Here is a 15,045-nt window from a genome sequence, read left to right on the forward strand (position 1 = left end):
ATTGCCCAAAGTTTAGTTAAAGAAGACATGTAAGAGGCTTGTAACTCCACTAAAAAATTCAGGAAGATAGAACATTGGCCCTAAGCCAGTGGTGGTTGTGATAATTTTCGATCATGTAAACGGATAAGAGACTTCAGTTTACTCAGCTCTCATGGTTCCTTCACTGCCACTTCCATTTATGTGTCTATTGCTACCGACCCACCCAAAGAAATATATCCTGGGCATGGCAGTGTCTCTTCTCCCAGGAGCACCAAAATAATGCTGACTATGACAGCCAATAACAAAGAATAGAATGGGATGGGATGGGATGGGATGGGATGGGATGGGATGGGATGGGATGGGATGGGATGGGATGGGATGGGATGGGATGGGATGGGATGGGATGGGATGGGATGGGATGGGATGGGATGGTTGATCACTCAGTCTAAAACCTTCAGTGGGTTTGATAAGGAAGAAGCTTAAGGGCACATGACTAGCAGGGAGCAGAGTCTGGACTTACATATATCTACTCTGATTCACTGTTCAGTATTTTATATTTATATCATATCACTAATTTATCCATTTATTTATACTTTCAGTGAGTATTTAGTACTTTCCATGCAGTTTTTTTTTTTCTTCGGGTTCTGTTCCATTTGTATAAGAATCCTACTCTAGGGGAAAATCTGGATATGTCAGAGATTTTACTAGCCCACAGGAAGTAGAGGGGTATATTGCCACATGTGATAACACACAATTCTGATGATGTCTGTCTGATGCCCTGAGAGTCTTGAGATTGTGCATGGGATAACTGGAATAACTTCAGTATTTTTATGGCATCAAAATAATGTACCTGATTTAATGACATGTGGGCAATGTCAGTTTTAAGCACCCCTTACCCTGATGTTTCCTCTGTTAAAAATGTATTCTGATTGGGGTCAGGCAGTGGTGCACCTGCTTAAGCACTGTCATTACAGTACTCAGGGATCCAGATTCAAGCCCCTGGCACCCAGCTGTAGGGGGAAAGCTTTGTGAGTGGCAAAGCATGGCTGAATTATCTCTCTGTCTCCTTCCCTCTTTATCTTCCCCTTCCCTCTAAATTTCTCTCTTTCTCTATCCAATAATAAGTAAATAGTATTTTTAAAATAAATTATTCTGATCTTTATCTATGTGTGTATGACCACCTGTTGTGTCTCAGAATTTATTCCTGATGCATATTTTACATAAAAAAAAATCACCCCTGTGAGAATGTCATGCTTCAGAAAAAGTGGTAGCAACAAATGCTAAAGAGGCTGTGGGGACAAAGGAACCCTCCTGCACTGCTGGTGGGAATGTAATTGGTCCAACCCCTGTGGAGAGCAGTCTGGAGGACTCTCAAAAGGCTAGAAGTGGACCTACTCTGTGACCCTGCAATTCTCCTGGGGATATATCCTAAGGAACTAACACTCTTCATCCAAAAAAGACTTGTGGATACTTATGTTTGTAGCAGCACAATTTTTTTTTTTTTCTTTCCTCCTCCAGGGTTATTGCTGGGCTCGGTGCCTGCACCATGAAGCCACCGCTCCTGGAGGCCATTTTTTCCCCCTTTTGTTGCCCTTGTTGTAGCTTCGTTGTGGTTATTATTATTGCCCTTGTTGACGCAATTCGTTGTTGGATAGGACAAAGAGAAATGGAGAGAGGAGGGGAAGACAGAGAAGGGGAGAGAAAGACACCTGCAGACCTGCTTCACCACCTGTGAAGCAACTCCCCTGCAGGTGGAGAGCCAGTGGCTCGAACCGGGATTCTTAACGCCGGTCCCTGCGCTTTGCGCTACATGCGCTTAACCCACTGCGCCACTGCCCAACCCCCAGCAGCACAATTTGTAATAGACAAAACCTGGAAACAACCCAGGTGTCCAACAACAGATGAGTGGCTGAGTAACTTGTGTTGTATATACACAAGGGAATACTAATCAGCTATTAAAAATGATGAATTCACCTTCTTCATCTCATTTTGGATGGAGCTTAAAGAAATCATATTAAGTGTGATAAGTTAGAAACAGAAGGATGAATACGGGAGGATGTCATTCGCAGGCAGAATTTAAAAAACAAGATCAGAAAGGAAAACACTAAGCAGAACTTGGACTGGAGTTGGTGTATTGCACCAAAGTAAAAGACTCTGGGGTGGGGGGTGGGGTTCAGGTTCTGGAACATGGGTGAAGGAGTAACTAGTGAAAGTTGAATTGTTATGTGGAAAACTGGGAAATGTCATGCATGTATAAGCTATTGTATTTTACTGTAAAATTTTGTAAACCATTAATCCCCCAATAAAGAAATTTTTAAAAATGTAAAAAAAAAAAAATCCTTAATCTTCCTCATTACTCTTTGATGTAATGCATAATCTTACAAATAAATAATCATGGAAGCTGAGAGCCAGGCGGTGGTGTACCTGGTTGAGTACACACATGATAGTGATAGACCTGGGTTCAAGCCCCTAGTCTCCACCTGCATGGGGGGAAGCTTCACGAGTGGTGAAGAAGGTCTTCAGGTGTCTCTCAGTCTCTTTCACTCTCTTTCTCCTCTCTCCTGTCTCAATTTCTTCCTGTCTCTATCCAATAGTAAATAAATATTGGGGCCAGGTGTTGGCATACTTGGTTGAGCACACATTTTAAAATGCACACATTTTAAAATGAGCTCCCAGTTTCCACCTGCATGGGGAAAGCTTCAGGAGTAGTGAAGCAGGGCTTCAGGCCTCTCTCTCTCTCTCTCTCTCCCTCCCTCTCTCTCTCTCCCTCTCTCTCTCTCTCTCTCTCCCTCTCTCTCTCCCTCTCCCCCTCCCCTCCCTCTCCTCTAGTCTCCTTTCCACTCCTCTCCTCTCTCTCTCTCCTCCCCATCTCTCTCAATTTCTGCCTGTCTCTATCCAATAAATAAATAAAAATAATAAAAATAAATAAATATTTTTAAATAATTCTGGAAGCTTGAGATGGAGGAGCACACACTTGACACTGCCCCAACTCAGAATATGCTGTATGTCCCACCTGACCTCTTCTGATCAACTCTGTGGTGACTAGCTGTGGTTATTCTCTCTACCCTGAGACACATCTAATCTTAGGGCCCTGGCAACTGGCTAAGGCTCTCCACCCACATAGTAACTATACTCTAGTAACATTTTCTTTCTCTTTGAAACTCCATCCCTTGCTGTGATGTTACTCTGTTGAGGTCCACTTGTTCAGTAGAGTCCAGACTTATACAGTTTCTTTTTAAATACAGATGTGCACTTTTACCATCAGCAAAATTGTGAATATTTAAAGGTCTCTTTTACTATTTTTTTGTCTTCTTTATGATTCTCAAAATTCTCCAGCATAACTACTTCCATCTTTTCTATATTTGTTTTATTCCCTGTTATCATTGAAGTGTTTAAAAATCTGACATGGTGCCGTAAGCAATACTCTGCCTGCTTCACCTCTGCCCCCATGTTGATCCTGGCATGAATGATGACCAATGGCAGGATCTTGCATTGCTCCCCTGCTTACCTTAACTCACCAGATCTGGCTCCTTTTCTTAGCCAGATGGACCCACTCTCGATGCTTCACAAATGCCTGACATTCCCTGTGTCTGTGACAACACACAAGCCATCTTTTCAATAGACTGTGCCATTTCTCTCCTTAACTGGTAGTTCTCATTCCCAGCAAAGTCTTTATGCTACAAGCTTTTTAGATTGTCCTTTTCATGTCTCTAATTTTTTTAATGACCAGTAATAATAATGACACCTAGCATTACTGAAAACTTGCTTAGACACAGTATGGCTACATCATTTGCATGATTTCACTTATAACTCACATCCTAGAAGACAGAGACACTGTTCGCAGTGTATTTCTTGCATTCTTATTCTTATTGAATAATATATAAACTATAGTTTGTTTATTTAATAACCAATGATTGATAACAAAATATAAATAACATTATTGTTTTTAAAAGTGTTTTTATTGCCAAATATCCTTATTATCTATGAGTGAGTTTGTTCTAATGAGTGGCCAGTATTCTTTAATTTCAGCTGTTCAGAGGGCAGTTTGCTTCTTGCTCTTCTAGGACTTGAAGGATCTTTTAAAGTTACATGTCACTTAACCGAGAAGTGTGTCAGTCTATCATGGGGTGTACTTACACAAACCTAGTATAACCTCCTATACAACCAATATTATACATGTGCCACTATTGTATATATAGTCTGTTGTTGATTGGAATGCAAAAATCATCTTAATCTTTCCCAAAAGTGTCACAACTGAATGATAAGTAATTCCTCACATAAATGATTGGGTTTTGTATATCTGTATTGACTTCTTTAAACTATGGTAGTTAATGCCCTCCTAAACCTTCCATTATGTAAACTTTTCAGATGCAGGAACTTAATATATATTCCTTGAAACTTCTCTCTTTTTCCTTTTCTTTTTCTTTCCTCCTTTCTTTTCCTTTTTCTTTCTTTTTTTTTTTGCCACTAAGATTATTCATGGGGTGCAGTGCCAGCTCTACCAATTCACCACTTCTGCTGGCCATTTTTTCTTTTTTTTTTTTTTTTCCTCCAGGGTTATTGCTGGGCTCCGTGCCTGCACCATGAATCCACCGCTCCCAGAGGTCATTTTTCCCTTTTTTTTTTTTTTTTGTTGCCCTAGTTGTTGCAGCCTCATTGTGATTATTATTGCCATTGTTGACGTTGCTTTGTTGTTGGATAGGACAGAGAGAAATGGAGAGAGGAGGGGAAGACAGAGAGAGAGGGGGAGAGAAAGATAGACACCTGCAGACCCGCTTCACTGCCTGTGAAGCGACTCCCCTGCAGGTGGGGAGCCGGGGGCTCCAACCAGGATCTTTACGCCGGTCCCTGCGCTTTGCGCCACGTGCGCTTAACCCACTGCGCCACCGCCCGACCCCCTCTTTTTCTTTTTACTGGATTAGAAAGGAGAGAAATTGAGAGGGGCGAGGGAGACAGACAGGGAGAGAGAAAGATAGGCTCCTGCAGACCTGCTTCCCCATTCATGAAGTATGTCACCTAGATGTGGGGATCAGGGGCTCAAACCCAGGTTTTACCCCTACCCCTTGAAACTTTTAATTGTTAACGGCAGCATGAACACAAAAATTTCCACATAGAATATTTTTGTTAATCAAATGAACTAATTTAACTGTGTGACAACTTATACTTTTCTTCTTTTCTCACTTTTCAGGAAATCATTTGCCAGAAGAATACTGTGAGTATTTGACTTAACACTTCTTGAAATAAAACATTTTTTTCATCAGTTAATCTAGTATTTTATTAACTACACACATCATCAGTATCTACCTTAGTTTTCCTCTTTAGAGTTTCTTAAATACTAATATAAATATGATTATTTTATTTAAATATTGATTTAGAATGAAAATTTGTACTAATGGAAGTAGTAATATCTATATATCTGAATATATAATAACATTTTTGAAAAATATTCTGTAGTATATCTAATTTTGTGAGATTATGAGTGGGACTGAAGCAGCATATACATACAGACAGACACACACATTTGTATATATGTATACGTATGTATATATATATATGTCTATAAATATACAATATCTACCAACATATACATGTGCATATGCACACACAGAAAGATTATTTATGTATATGTGTTTATCTACTATTGAAATATTGATTCAAGTTACTAAGTTTTTTTTTAAGATAGAGACAGAGAAGCATAGAAAGAGAGAGAGAAGTAAGAGAGAGGGGCGAACAGTGGTGTACCTGGTTGTTACAGTGTGCAAGGACTCAGGTTCAATCCTCCATTCCTCACCTGCAAGGGGAAAGCTTCACAAGTGGTGAAGCAGGGTTGCAAGTGTCTCTCTCCCTCTCTGTCTCCCCCTTCCCTCTCAAATTATGGCTGACTCCAATAAATAAATAAAGATAATTAAAAATTTTTTAAAAGAAACACTTCAGGAAAAATGGGAGAAATAAGAGAGACCACAGCACCAAAGCTCCCTTCAATGTTGTGGAAGTCAGACTTGAACCTGGATCTGTGCAACACAGCCAGCACACTATCCAAGTGTTCTATTTCAGCTAGCCAAAGTCCCTAAGTCTTACAGTTTACCTTTGAGACCACACTATGGAATTCTTACCCCCCACACACAATTAATTAAGCACAATTAAAAGTGATAACAGAAATATAATTTCTTATAGTTGCTTTATTTTTTAATTTTTTCTTTAAAAAACTATTAAACGTTTTAAAATCTTTTTATTTACTTATTATTGGATATAGACAAAGAGAAATTAAGAGGGCAGGAGGAGATAGAGAGAGAGAGCGAGAAAGAGAGACACCTGCAGCCCTGATTGATCAAGCTTTCCCCCTACAAGTGGGGACCAGGTTCTTGAACCTGGGTCCTTGTGCACCTTACTATGTGTGTTTAACCAGGTGCACCACTACCTGGCCCCCAGATTTTCTTTTGGTTATACTTACAAATATTTATCTTGAGTGTTTTTAAAGATCTGTTTATATTAATTAGGGAGAATGAGAGACATAGAACCAAAGCCAGAACATAACTCTGGGGTATATTAATAGAATGCATAGGATTGAGCTTGGGCCCTCATACTTGCAAGTTCTGCACTGTGCCATCACATCACCTCCCGTACCTATTTATGTATTTAATGTCTGAGAAGAAACTGCTTCAATATACACAGTGCTGGAGATGGAACCTAGGAACTCACGCATGTAAGTCTTGTACTGTACCCTCTGAGTCATTTTAAAAATTCATGAATTAAAATCAGCATATACAGTGAAACCTGTCTTGATCTGCCAATGGTTATATATTTTTTCATTTTGGAAAGTAAGTCAGAACTAAGACATCTGCAACCTAGACTGGAAACAGTATACTAGATAAAGATTTTCACATGATTGCATTTGGGTGATAAAATTAAAAGCACAATTGGGAGTTTTCCTTAGATTAAATGTAAACTTATGGTTTACATTTCACCAAGTCAAAGACTCATATGTGATGCTGCCCTTATAAACTCTTACTCTTCACATCTTAACAGGAAAATGAGCAATTACTACTTCATGCATCGATTCAGCATAGCAGATTTTATTAAACAAATATTGATTAAATATTTGATTAAGTGTTTGTGTATGATATGTAACAGACCTTGGGCTTGCTGTCTAAAGGGTTTAGTCTGTATTTTGAAAGTGGAACTATTACTGTCGAATGTAAAAGATTAATCCCCCAATAAAGAATTTTTTAAAAAGTGGAACTAGACATATTCATTAATGTCCTATTAGACAACAGATGAGATGTGTCTGTCTAATTGAAGGATTAGTTAAAAAAAATAATTTTTGGAAAAAGGATAAGTAAAATAAAAAATTATAAATTAGTAATTAACAATTAGTTAGACAATGTACAAAAGGGTGATTAGCCATTATGTCAAGTAATCATGGAATGTCTTTTATCAGAGGTAGAATTTATCTGGGAGCTGGATCACTAGGAAGAACCCAGTAGTGGTTTGAACTTATGGAGAAGCAGGTTTATAAAATGACTGAATATTGTATATTATGAGCAAATTGATTTAAGCTGCTATGTTTTAGGTACAGATTACCCTTTCAAAGGTACAGTATTTTTGAGTATGTATTTTAATATGTGTGAGTACTGAGAACATTTTTTAGTATTTTAATTTGTTTTCCACACATTTATTTTTCCCTTTTTATTGAGGGGGGGGACAGTCTACAGTGCAGTGGTGGAAACATTGGTATGATTACTCATCTCCCAGAGCATCATGCAATTGGACCTGAAGGTTCCCTCTGCCTTCCTCCCTCTCCTTTTCCAGAGCCCTTTCCTTTAGTGCAGTACACCATATCCATTGCAAGTTTTGAATTAGTGTTTTCCTTCTCTGTTCTTATTTCTTTCTTATTTTATTTTATTTTTATTTTATTTACCATAACAGTGTCCAGCTGTGGCTTATGGTGATGCTGGGGATTGAATGCCCTTATTTCTTAAGTCCCACCTATAAGTGAGATCTTTGCCTTTTTTCTTTATTATTATTATTATTATTTTATTTATTTATTTAAAAAGGGAGACATTAACAGAACCGTAGGGTAGGAGGGGTACAACTCCACACAATTCCCACCACCAGATCTCTATATCCCATCCCCTCCCCTGGTAGCTTTCCCATTCTTTATCCCTCTGGGAGTATGGACCCAGGGTCATTGTGGATTGCAGAAGGTGGAAGGTCTGGCTTCTGTAATTGCTTCCCCACTGAACATGGGCGTTGACTGGTCGATTCATACTCCCTGTCTGCCTCTCTCTTTCCCTAGTAGGGTGGATCTCTAGGGAAGCAGCTCCAGAACATATTGGTGGGGTCATCTGTCCAGAGAAGTCTGGTCGTCATCATGCTGGCATCTGGAACCTGGTGGCTGAAAACAGAGTTAACATACAAAGCCAAACAAATTGTTGAGCAATCATGGACCTAAAGGCTGGAATAGTCTAGATGAAGTGTTGGGGGGTACTCACTGCAGACTATTGTGTACTTTTGCTTTCAGTTATATATTTTGCTCTAGTTTCTGAATACGTGTGAACATATGCTCTATCTCAGGGGACCTGGTCTATTATCTAGGTTTTGGGACTTTGTTAGGAAGTGAACCACCTGGAATGGAATTAGAGAATCCTATGAAAGGAAAGGTCTCACCCGAGTAATGAAGCTGAAGGGTTGTCATTCCACACCTGAAGTCTCTGGACACTGTCTGAAGTGAAGCATGCTGAGGTGGCACTCGTTGCATTGATTAGGTTGTGATCGGCAGATGCAATATTATTTGATATGAATTGAGAGAAGCATGCAGGAAAGTGGGCCCCATCCTAAGGTTCTAGGACTGGGGGAAATATAGGATCTATAGTGGAAATGTGAGGTTCCTGCTGTCTTAGGGTTCAAGAAGACAATGGATAGTTATTGTTATCATCACATTATTTGGTAATTGGATTAACTTTAAAAGGTCCCTTTGTTAGGATTTGCTGTATAGTACCCAACATCTTGTATATAGCTGTGCTACTGGCTGTTTCTGTTCTCCTAGTCTAGGCTTTTGAGAGAGTCAACATAATCAAAGACAGCCTATGTATTAAAAAGATTCAGGGGAGTCGGGCTGTAGTGCAGCGGGTTAAGCGCAGGTGGCGCAAAGCACAAGGACCGGCATAAGGATCTAGGTTCGAACCCTGGCTCCCTACCTGCAGGGGAGTCGCTTCACAGGCGGTGAAGCAGGTCTGCAGGTGTCTATCTTTCTCTCCTCCTCTCTGTCTTCCCCTCCTCTCTCCATTTCTGTCTGTCCTATCCAACAACGACAACAACAATAATAACTATAACAATAAAACAACAAGGGCAATAAAAGGGAATAAATAAATAAAATAAATATAAAAAAAATTCAGTCTGTGCTTTAAAAAGTTTGAGACATACAATCAATTTTTCCCCCTCTCATATTAATTAGTGATTTATACAAATTAATACTACAAATTAATAGGAGTGTACATAAACACCATTCCTACCACAAAAAGACTGTGTCCCATCCCACCCCCCACATCCACCCCCCCCACCCCCCCAGAAAGCCGAATGTCCACCCTTACCCTTACCCTCACCCCAGGGTTTTTACTTTGGTGCCCTACTCCATCTTTGTCTTTTTTCAATTAACATGATATATTCAAGTTCTATCCAATATGAAGCAAAGGAGATGACTTTATCTTTTGGAACATCTGAGTAGTATTTCATTGTGTATATATACCACAATTTTCTTTTTTTTTAAATAATAACTTTCTATTATCTTTATTTATTGGATAGAAACAGCCAGAAGTCGAGAGAGTAGCAGGAGATAAAGAGGGAGAGAAACAGAGAGACAGCTACAACCCTGCTTCACCACTCACAAAGCTTTCCCCCTGTATGTGGGGACCTGGGGCTCAAACCCCAGTCCTTGCACATTGTAACATGTCTGCTCAACCAGGTGCACCACCACCTGGCCCCTCATACCCAATTTTCTTTTTTTTATTTTCTTTTCAATTTTTTTATTTGTTATTGGATAGAGACAAAGAGAAACAGAGAGATGGGGAAAATAGAGAGGAAGAGAGACAGAGAGACACCTGCAGACCTGCTTCACTGCCTGTGAAGCAACTCCCCTGCAGATGGGGAGCCTGGGGCTCAAACCGAGATACTAACTGGTCCTTGCACTTTGCGCCATATGCGCTTAACTCACTGCGCTACCGCCTGACTCCCAATACCCAATTTTCTTATCCACTCACCTGTCCTTGGACATCTGGGTTGCTTTCAAGTTTTGGCTATTAAAAATTGTGTTGCTGGGAGTCGGACTGTAGCGCAGTGGGTTAAGCGCAGGTGGCACAAAACACAAGGACCGGAGTAAGGATCCAGGTTCAAGCCCTGGCTCCCCACCTGCAGGAGAGTTGCTTCACAAGCAGTGAAGCAGGTCTGCAGGAGTCTGTCTTTCTCTCCCCCTCTCTGTCTTCCCCTCCTCTCTCCATTTCTCTCTGTCCTATCCAACAACAACAACAACAATAATAACTACAACAATAAAACAACAAGGGCAACAAAAGGGAATAAATGAATAATAAATTTTTTAAAAAATTTAAAAAAAAAAGAAAATGATTAAAAAAAATTGTGTTGCTTCTCCCTTCCCCTTCCTTTCTCTCTCTCTCTCTCTCTCTCTCTCTCTCACACACACACACACACACACACACACACACACACACTATATATATATATATATATATATATATATATATATATATATAATTTTTTTGGAACACACATACTAATTCTCATAAATAACTTATATTTTCTCTCTACACTTGTAGGCTGCTATTTGACTCAGACCTAGTACTATTCTTGTGCCTTCTACATCTTATCACCTTACCCCATTTTTGGAGAAAAATGAGCAGTGGAGAAAAAAATATATAAATATATACTTGCCATCTTAGATAATAGGGTAAAGACTTCAAAAAAATATATAAAGTGAGGCCACAAATTTTGGAAGATTCTTTTCAGCATACTTGATATTTTGAGTAAAAATTCTGGAGCCTATCCTATAGGATTTTTAAGAATTCACTTTTCTTTTCCTTTCTTCCTTTTATTAAATTGCCATCAGGGTTGTTGCTGGGGCTTAAGGTGCTAGCACTACAAATCCACTGTTCTGAGTGGACAGCCTTTTTTTTTTCTTTTTTAAAGTAGGACAGAGAGAAATTGAGATGGGAAGGGAGGATAGAGAGGCAGAGAGAAAGATATATATTTGCAGGCCTGCTTCACTATTTATGATACGCCCCCCCCGCCCCCCATGGAGGTGGGGACCAGGGGCTCAGACTCATGCGCTTGCACTTGGTAAAGTGTGTGTTCAACTGTGTGTGTGTGTTCAACTGAATATGCCACTACCCAGCCCCAAAGAATCCACTTTTCCATGCTCTCTGTATGCTTTTTTTCTTCTTTCTTTACTACTCTACCAATCAACATACTCCTAATGCTTAGTAGATCAATAATAATGAATTATATTCTATATTTTATCCAAAATATGTGCTGTTAAGATATTTGAGGGTGCAGGACTTTGTTCGACAGTGGAAGCAGAATACATTACTACCTTAGTAACAATTTTTTGGTTTATTGACTTTTCACCTATTTGTTCTTAGTTTATGTTTAAGGAGAATTATGGCATGCTTATTCTTTTGTCATTTTTGAATCATAGTACTTATCTTAAACAGGGTTATATGTTTTAATGACTCATATATCTATTCATAGTTTAAACTCTAGAAGCTTGGAAAGCAAGTTCTTGACATATCGATACTTGCCTTTGTTTTTCTGCCCAAGTCTTGCCTTGTGTAAAACAATTAAATTAGGTCTGGGTGGTGCACCTTGTTGACTGCACATTACAATGCCAGAGGACTGGGATTCAATGCCCCAGGTCTACACCTGCATGGCAAAGCTTCATAAATGGTGAAGCAAGTCTGAAGATCTCCCTCCCCTTCTCCCCCTCCTTTTACCTCTTCCTTTCTCCATCACTAACTCCACTTCCATCTCCACCCCTCCCCTTTCCATTTATTTTTCCTCTATTAAAAAGAAAAGAAAAGAAATTAAAGGAGGGGTACAGAAATGGCCTCTGCAGGTGGTGGATACATTTTGTAGACATTGAGCCCCAGCTATAACCCATGTGACAATAAAAGAATAATTAAAAAAAATAAATTAATAGACATAGTGTGAGATCTTGGACACATTTTAGAACCAACATGTGTTCTTCCATCTCCCAGCCTTCTAATTTTTTTTTTCATGCAGGAAAACTAAAAGTTTAATGTTGCTGTGACAACAATCACATCTCATTCTTGGAATGATCTTCTATTACGTTAACTGGAAGTCAAGTCCAGTTTCTACTTTACTACCTGACATCCAGGTGCCACAAAGAATGGAATGTCCACAAATTAATTGAGTCTGCCCATAAGGGCATTCGGCACTTCTAGTCTGTTTGGTATGAGGCAGTGAGTAAGTTGGCCTCCTGTGTTCTGCCCAGACTGTCAAAATGTTCAATTTTGGTTCCTTTCTGCTCTGAATTTGTCTGATTCTCCACTGTATTCTCCAGTATGTATAGTTTAAAAATCGTTAACTTTACAGTTACTTTCTTCCCTGAACCCTGATGTCCAACAAACACCCCCACCTGGAAGTATCCCATGCAGTTTTCCCATTCTTCTTTCGACTGTTTTTCGTTCACATCTGTGCGCCCTCATTTGTCATTAGGTACCAATAAAAGGTCAGTGTACCTTATGAGTACTCAGACCAAGGGTAGAGAGAAGCAGGATTTGAATATTCAGCTCCTTGTGGCTTATTTTTGGTATATCGTGATATTGTGTCATTTTATCTTCATCTTAACAATGAGAGAGTTTCAGGCTGCAGAGGGGAATGATTTGATTATATGTTCCTAAAAGATCACTTTGGCATCTGTAGAGAATAAACTAGAGGACAAGATTGAGGGGGGGAGAAGTCATAAAAGCCAATTCCAGTAACTCTAGTCCACTGGTGGCAAGAAAATGAAGGGACAAATATGAGATAGACTTTGGAGTCCTCACAGTACTCGGACAGTACTTTGACTGGGTCTGGTTGGTGGAGGAGATGGCACTATCAGTTACAACCGCTGGGTGTCAAGTTGCTGGGAGACCTGTAGAGCCATTAACTGAGGTGGACTAGCCTGGAGGGGAACATTTTATTCTCACAATACTTTCAACAAAGCTTGTTGCATCAGCAGCCCTTAAATATTAATTCTTGTTTTGTCTATCATATATCATTTCTATTATCCTGGCTATGAGAGGTAATTGAATAAATATTTAATTGATTTATAATCATTGTTTCATACTGTCTTTTGCATCATCTGTACATCTTAATCAGTTGAAGTAAGCAGATAAAGAAATTGGAGGAAATTTCCATCCTATAGTCCCATAAGTTAAAAATGATTTTTTTCCATTTCTCTTCCCATTTTTAATTATTGTTTAATATGGTTTTCTGAAGGAAGACTTTAGCATTGCATTTTGGGGGTGTCTAGATTGGTTCACCACCTCTTGTTGCCTCCTCTCTGCGCAGATGTGCACTGGGAACTACACATTTGTTCCTTATATGATAACTCCACATAACAAGGTCTACTGCTGTGACAGCAGCTTCATGAAGGGTTTATCGGAGCTTATGCAGCCAAATTTTGAGTTGCTTCTCGGACCCATCTGCTTACCTCTTGTGGATCGTTTCATTCAGCTTTTAAAGGTGGCACAAGCAAGTTCCAGGTAAAGTTTAATATTGCCATTTAGGAATGATAGTAAAGGGTTATTCTACTTCTTTTATTTGTATATTTTACAGGAACTTCTTAAAGTACATATCCAAGATGCAGAGAAAAATTGTGTCATATGCTCTAAGTGGATGAAATAGATACCACTTAGTTCATATTTTGCACTTAATTCATTTTATTCACAGGAGAATGACCTGAAATAAGTATCATCAATAACAACAAAAGACTGCCAATTACCTTACATTGATAATACCATTAAAAATATTCAATGAAAATGGAGAAATATTATCAGAATAAATGCTCGGGGACTTTTCAGCATATGGACAAGAGTATTATAAAAATCACTGAGAACATTTGATTAAGAATAATTATTTTAAGAATAAAAAAAGGAATAATTATTTGAGTCAATAAGTGATAAGGTTGTATGGTGTTAAAATCACAAACATCTCTATTTAGAGTGATTTATTTTTTAAATATTTTATTTATTTAATTTCTTTATTGGGTGATTAATGGTTTGCAGCCAACAGTAAAATACAATAGTTTGTGCATGCATAACATTTCCCAGTTTTCCATCTAACAGTACAATCACCACTAGGTCCTTCTCTGCCATCATGTTCCAGGACCTGAACCTTATGCCCACCCCACCCTAGAGTCCTTTTTTTTTTTTTTTACCTCCAGGATTATTGCTGGGCCTCCATGCCTCCACTACAAATCCATTGCTCCTGGAGGCCATTTTTCCCATTTTTGTTGCCCTTGTTGCCCTTTTTGTTGTTATTGGATAGGACAGACAGAAATCAAAAGAGGAGAGGAAGACAGAGTAAGGGAGAGAAAGATACCTGCAGACCTGCTTCATCGCTTGTGAAGTGACCCGACCCCCCCCCCCCCCCCCCCGCAGGTGGGGAGCTGAGGGCTCCAACCAGCATCCTTGAACTGGTCCTTGCTATGAGCTTAACCCTCTGTGGTATCTTCCGGTCCCCCACCCCAGAGTCTTTTACTTTGGTGCAATATACCAGAAATATTTTATTTGTTATTGAAAGTGAGATAGATACATTTTACATTGAAAGTGAGATAGAGAAAGATTACAGGAAGGAAGGAAGGAAGCCAACCAGGCAGGCAGGCAGGTCAGAGCACTGCTCTACTCTGGTTTATGGTGGTGCTAGGGATTGAACCTGATACCGTGGAGCCGGAGGCACGAAAGCATTTTTACATAACCAACGTGCTATCTCTAAGCCTGTTTAGAGCAGTTTCTGTTCAAAACAGCAAACTGGGAAATAAAGCTTTGGCATTTC

The 15,045-nt window shown here is 39.3% G+C and overlaps 1 protein-coding gene across 2 annotated transcripts in view; it reads left to right on the forward strand.

Moving 5' to 3' along the window:
• The window catches only part of MAP3K5 (mitogen-activated protein kinase kinase kinase 5), a 277,002-nt gene that overhangs the window by 119,204 nt on the left and 142,753 nt on the right, over positions 1-15,045 (forward strand). For both annotated transcript variants that reach the window (XM_007520044.2, XM_060190392.1), the window contains 2 exons: positions 5,168-5,191; positions 13,561-13,754. In XM_007520044.2, the coding sequence (XP_007520106.1) occupies positions 5,168-5,191; positions 13,561-13,754 (218 nt within the window). The remainder of the gene's footprint in view (positions 1-5,167; positions 5,192-13,560; positions 13,755-15,045) is intronic.

This window comes from Erinaceus europaeus, chromosome 4, assembly GCF_950295315.1.
Source record: "Erinaceus europaeus chromosome 4, mEriEur2.1, whole genome shotgun sequence".
NCBI lineage: Eukaryota > Metazoa > Chordata > Mammalia > Eulipotyphla > Erinaceidae > Erinaceus > Erinaceus europaeus.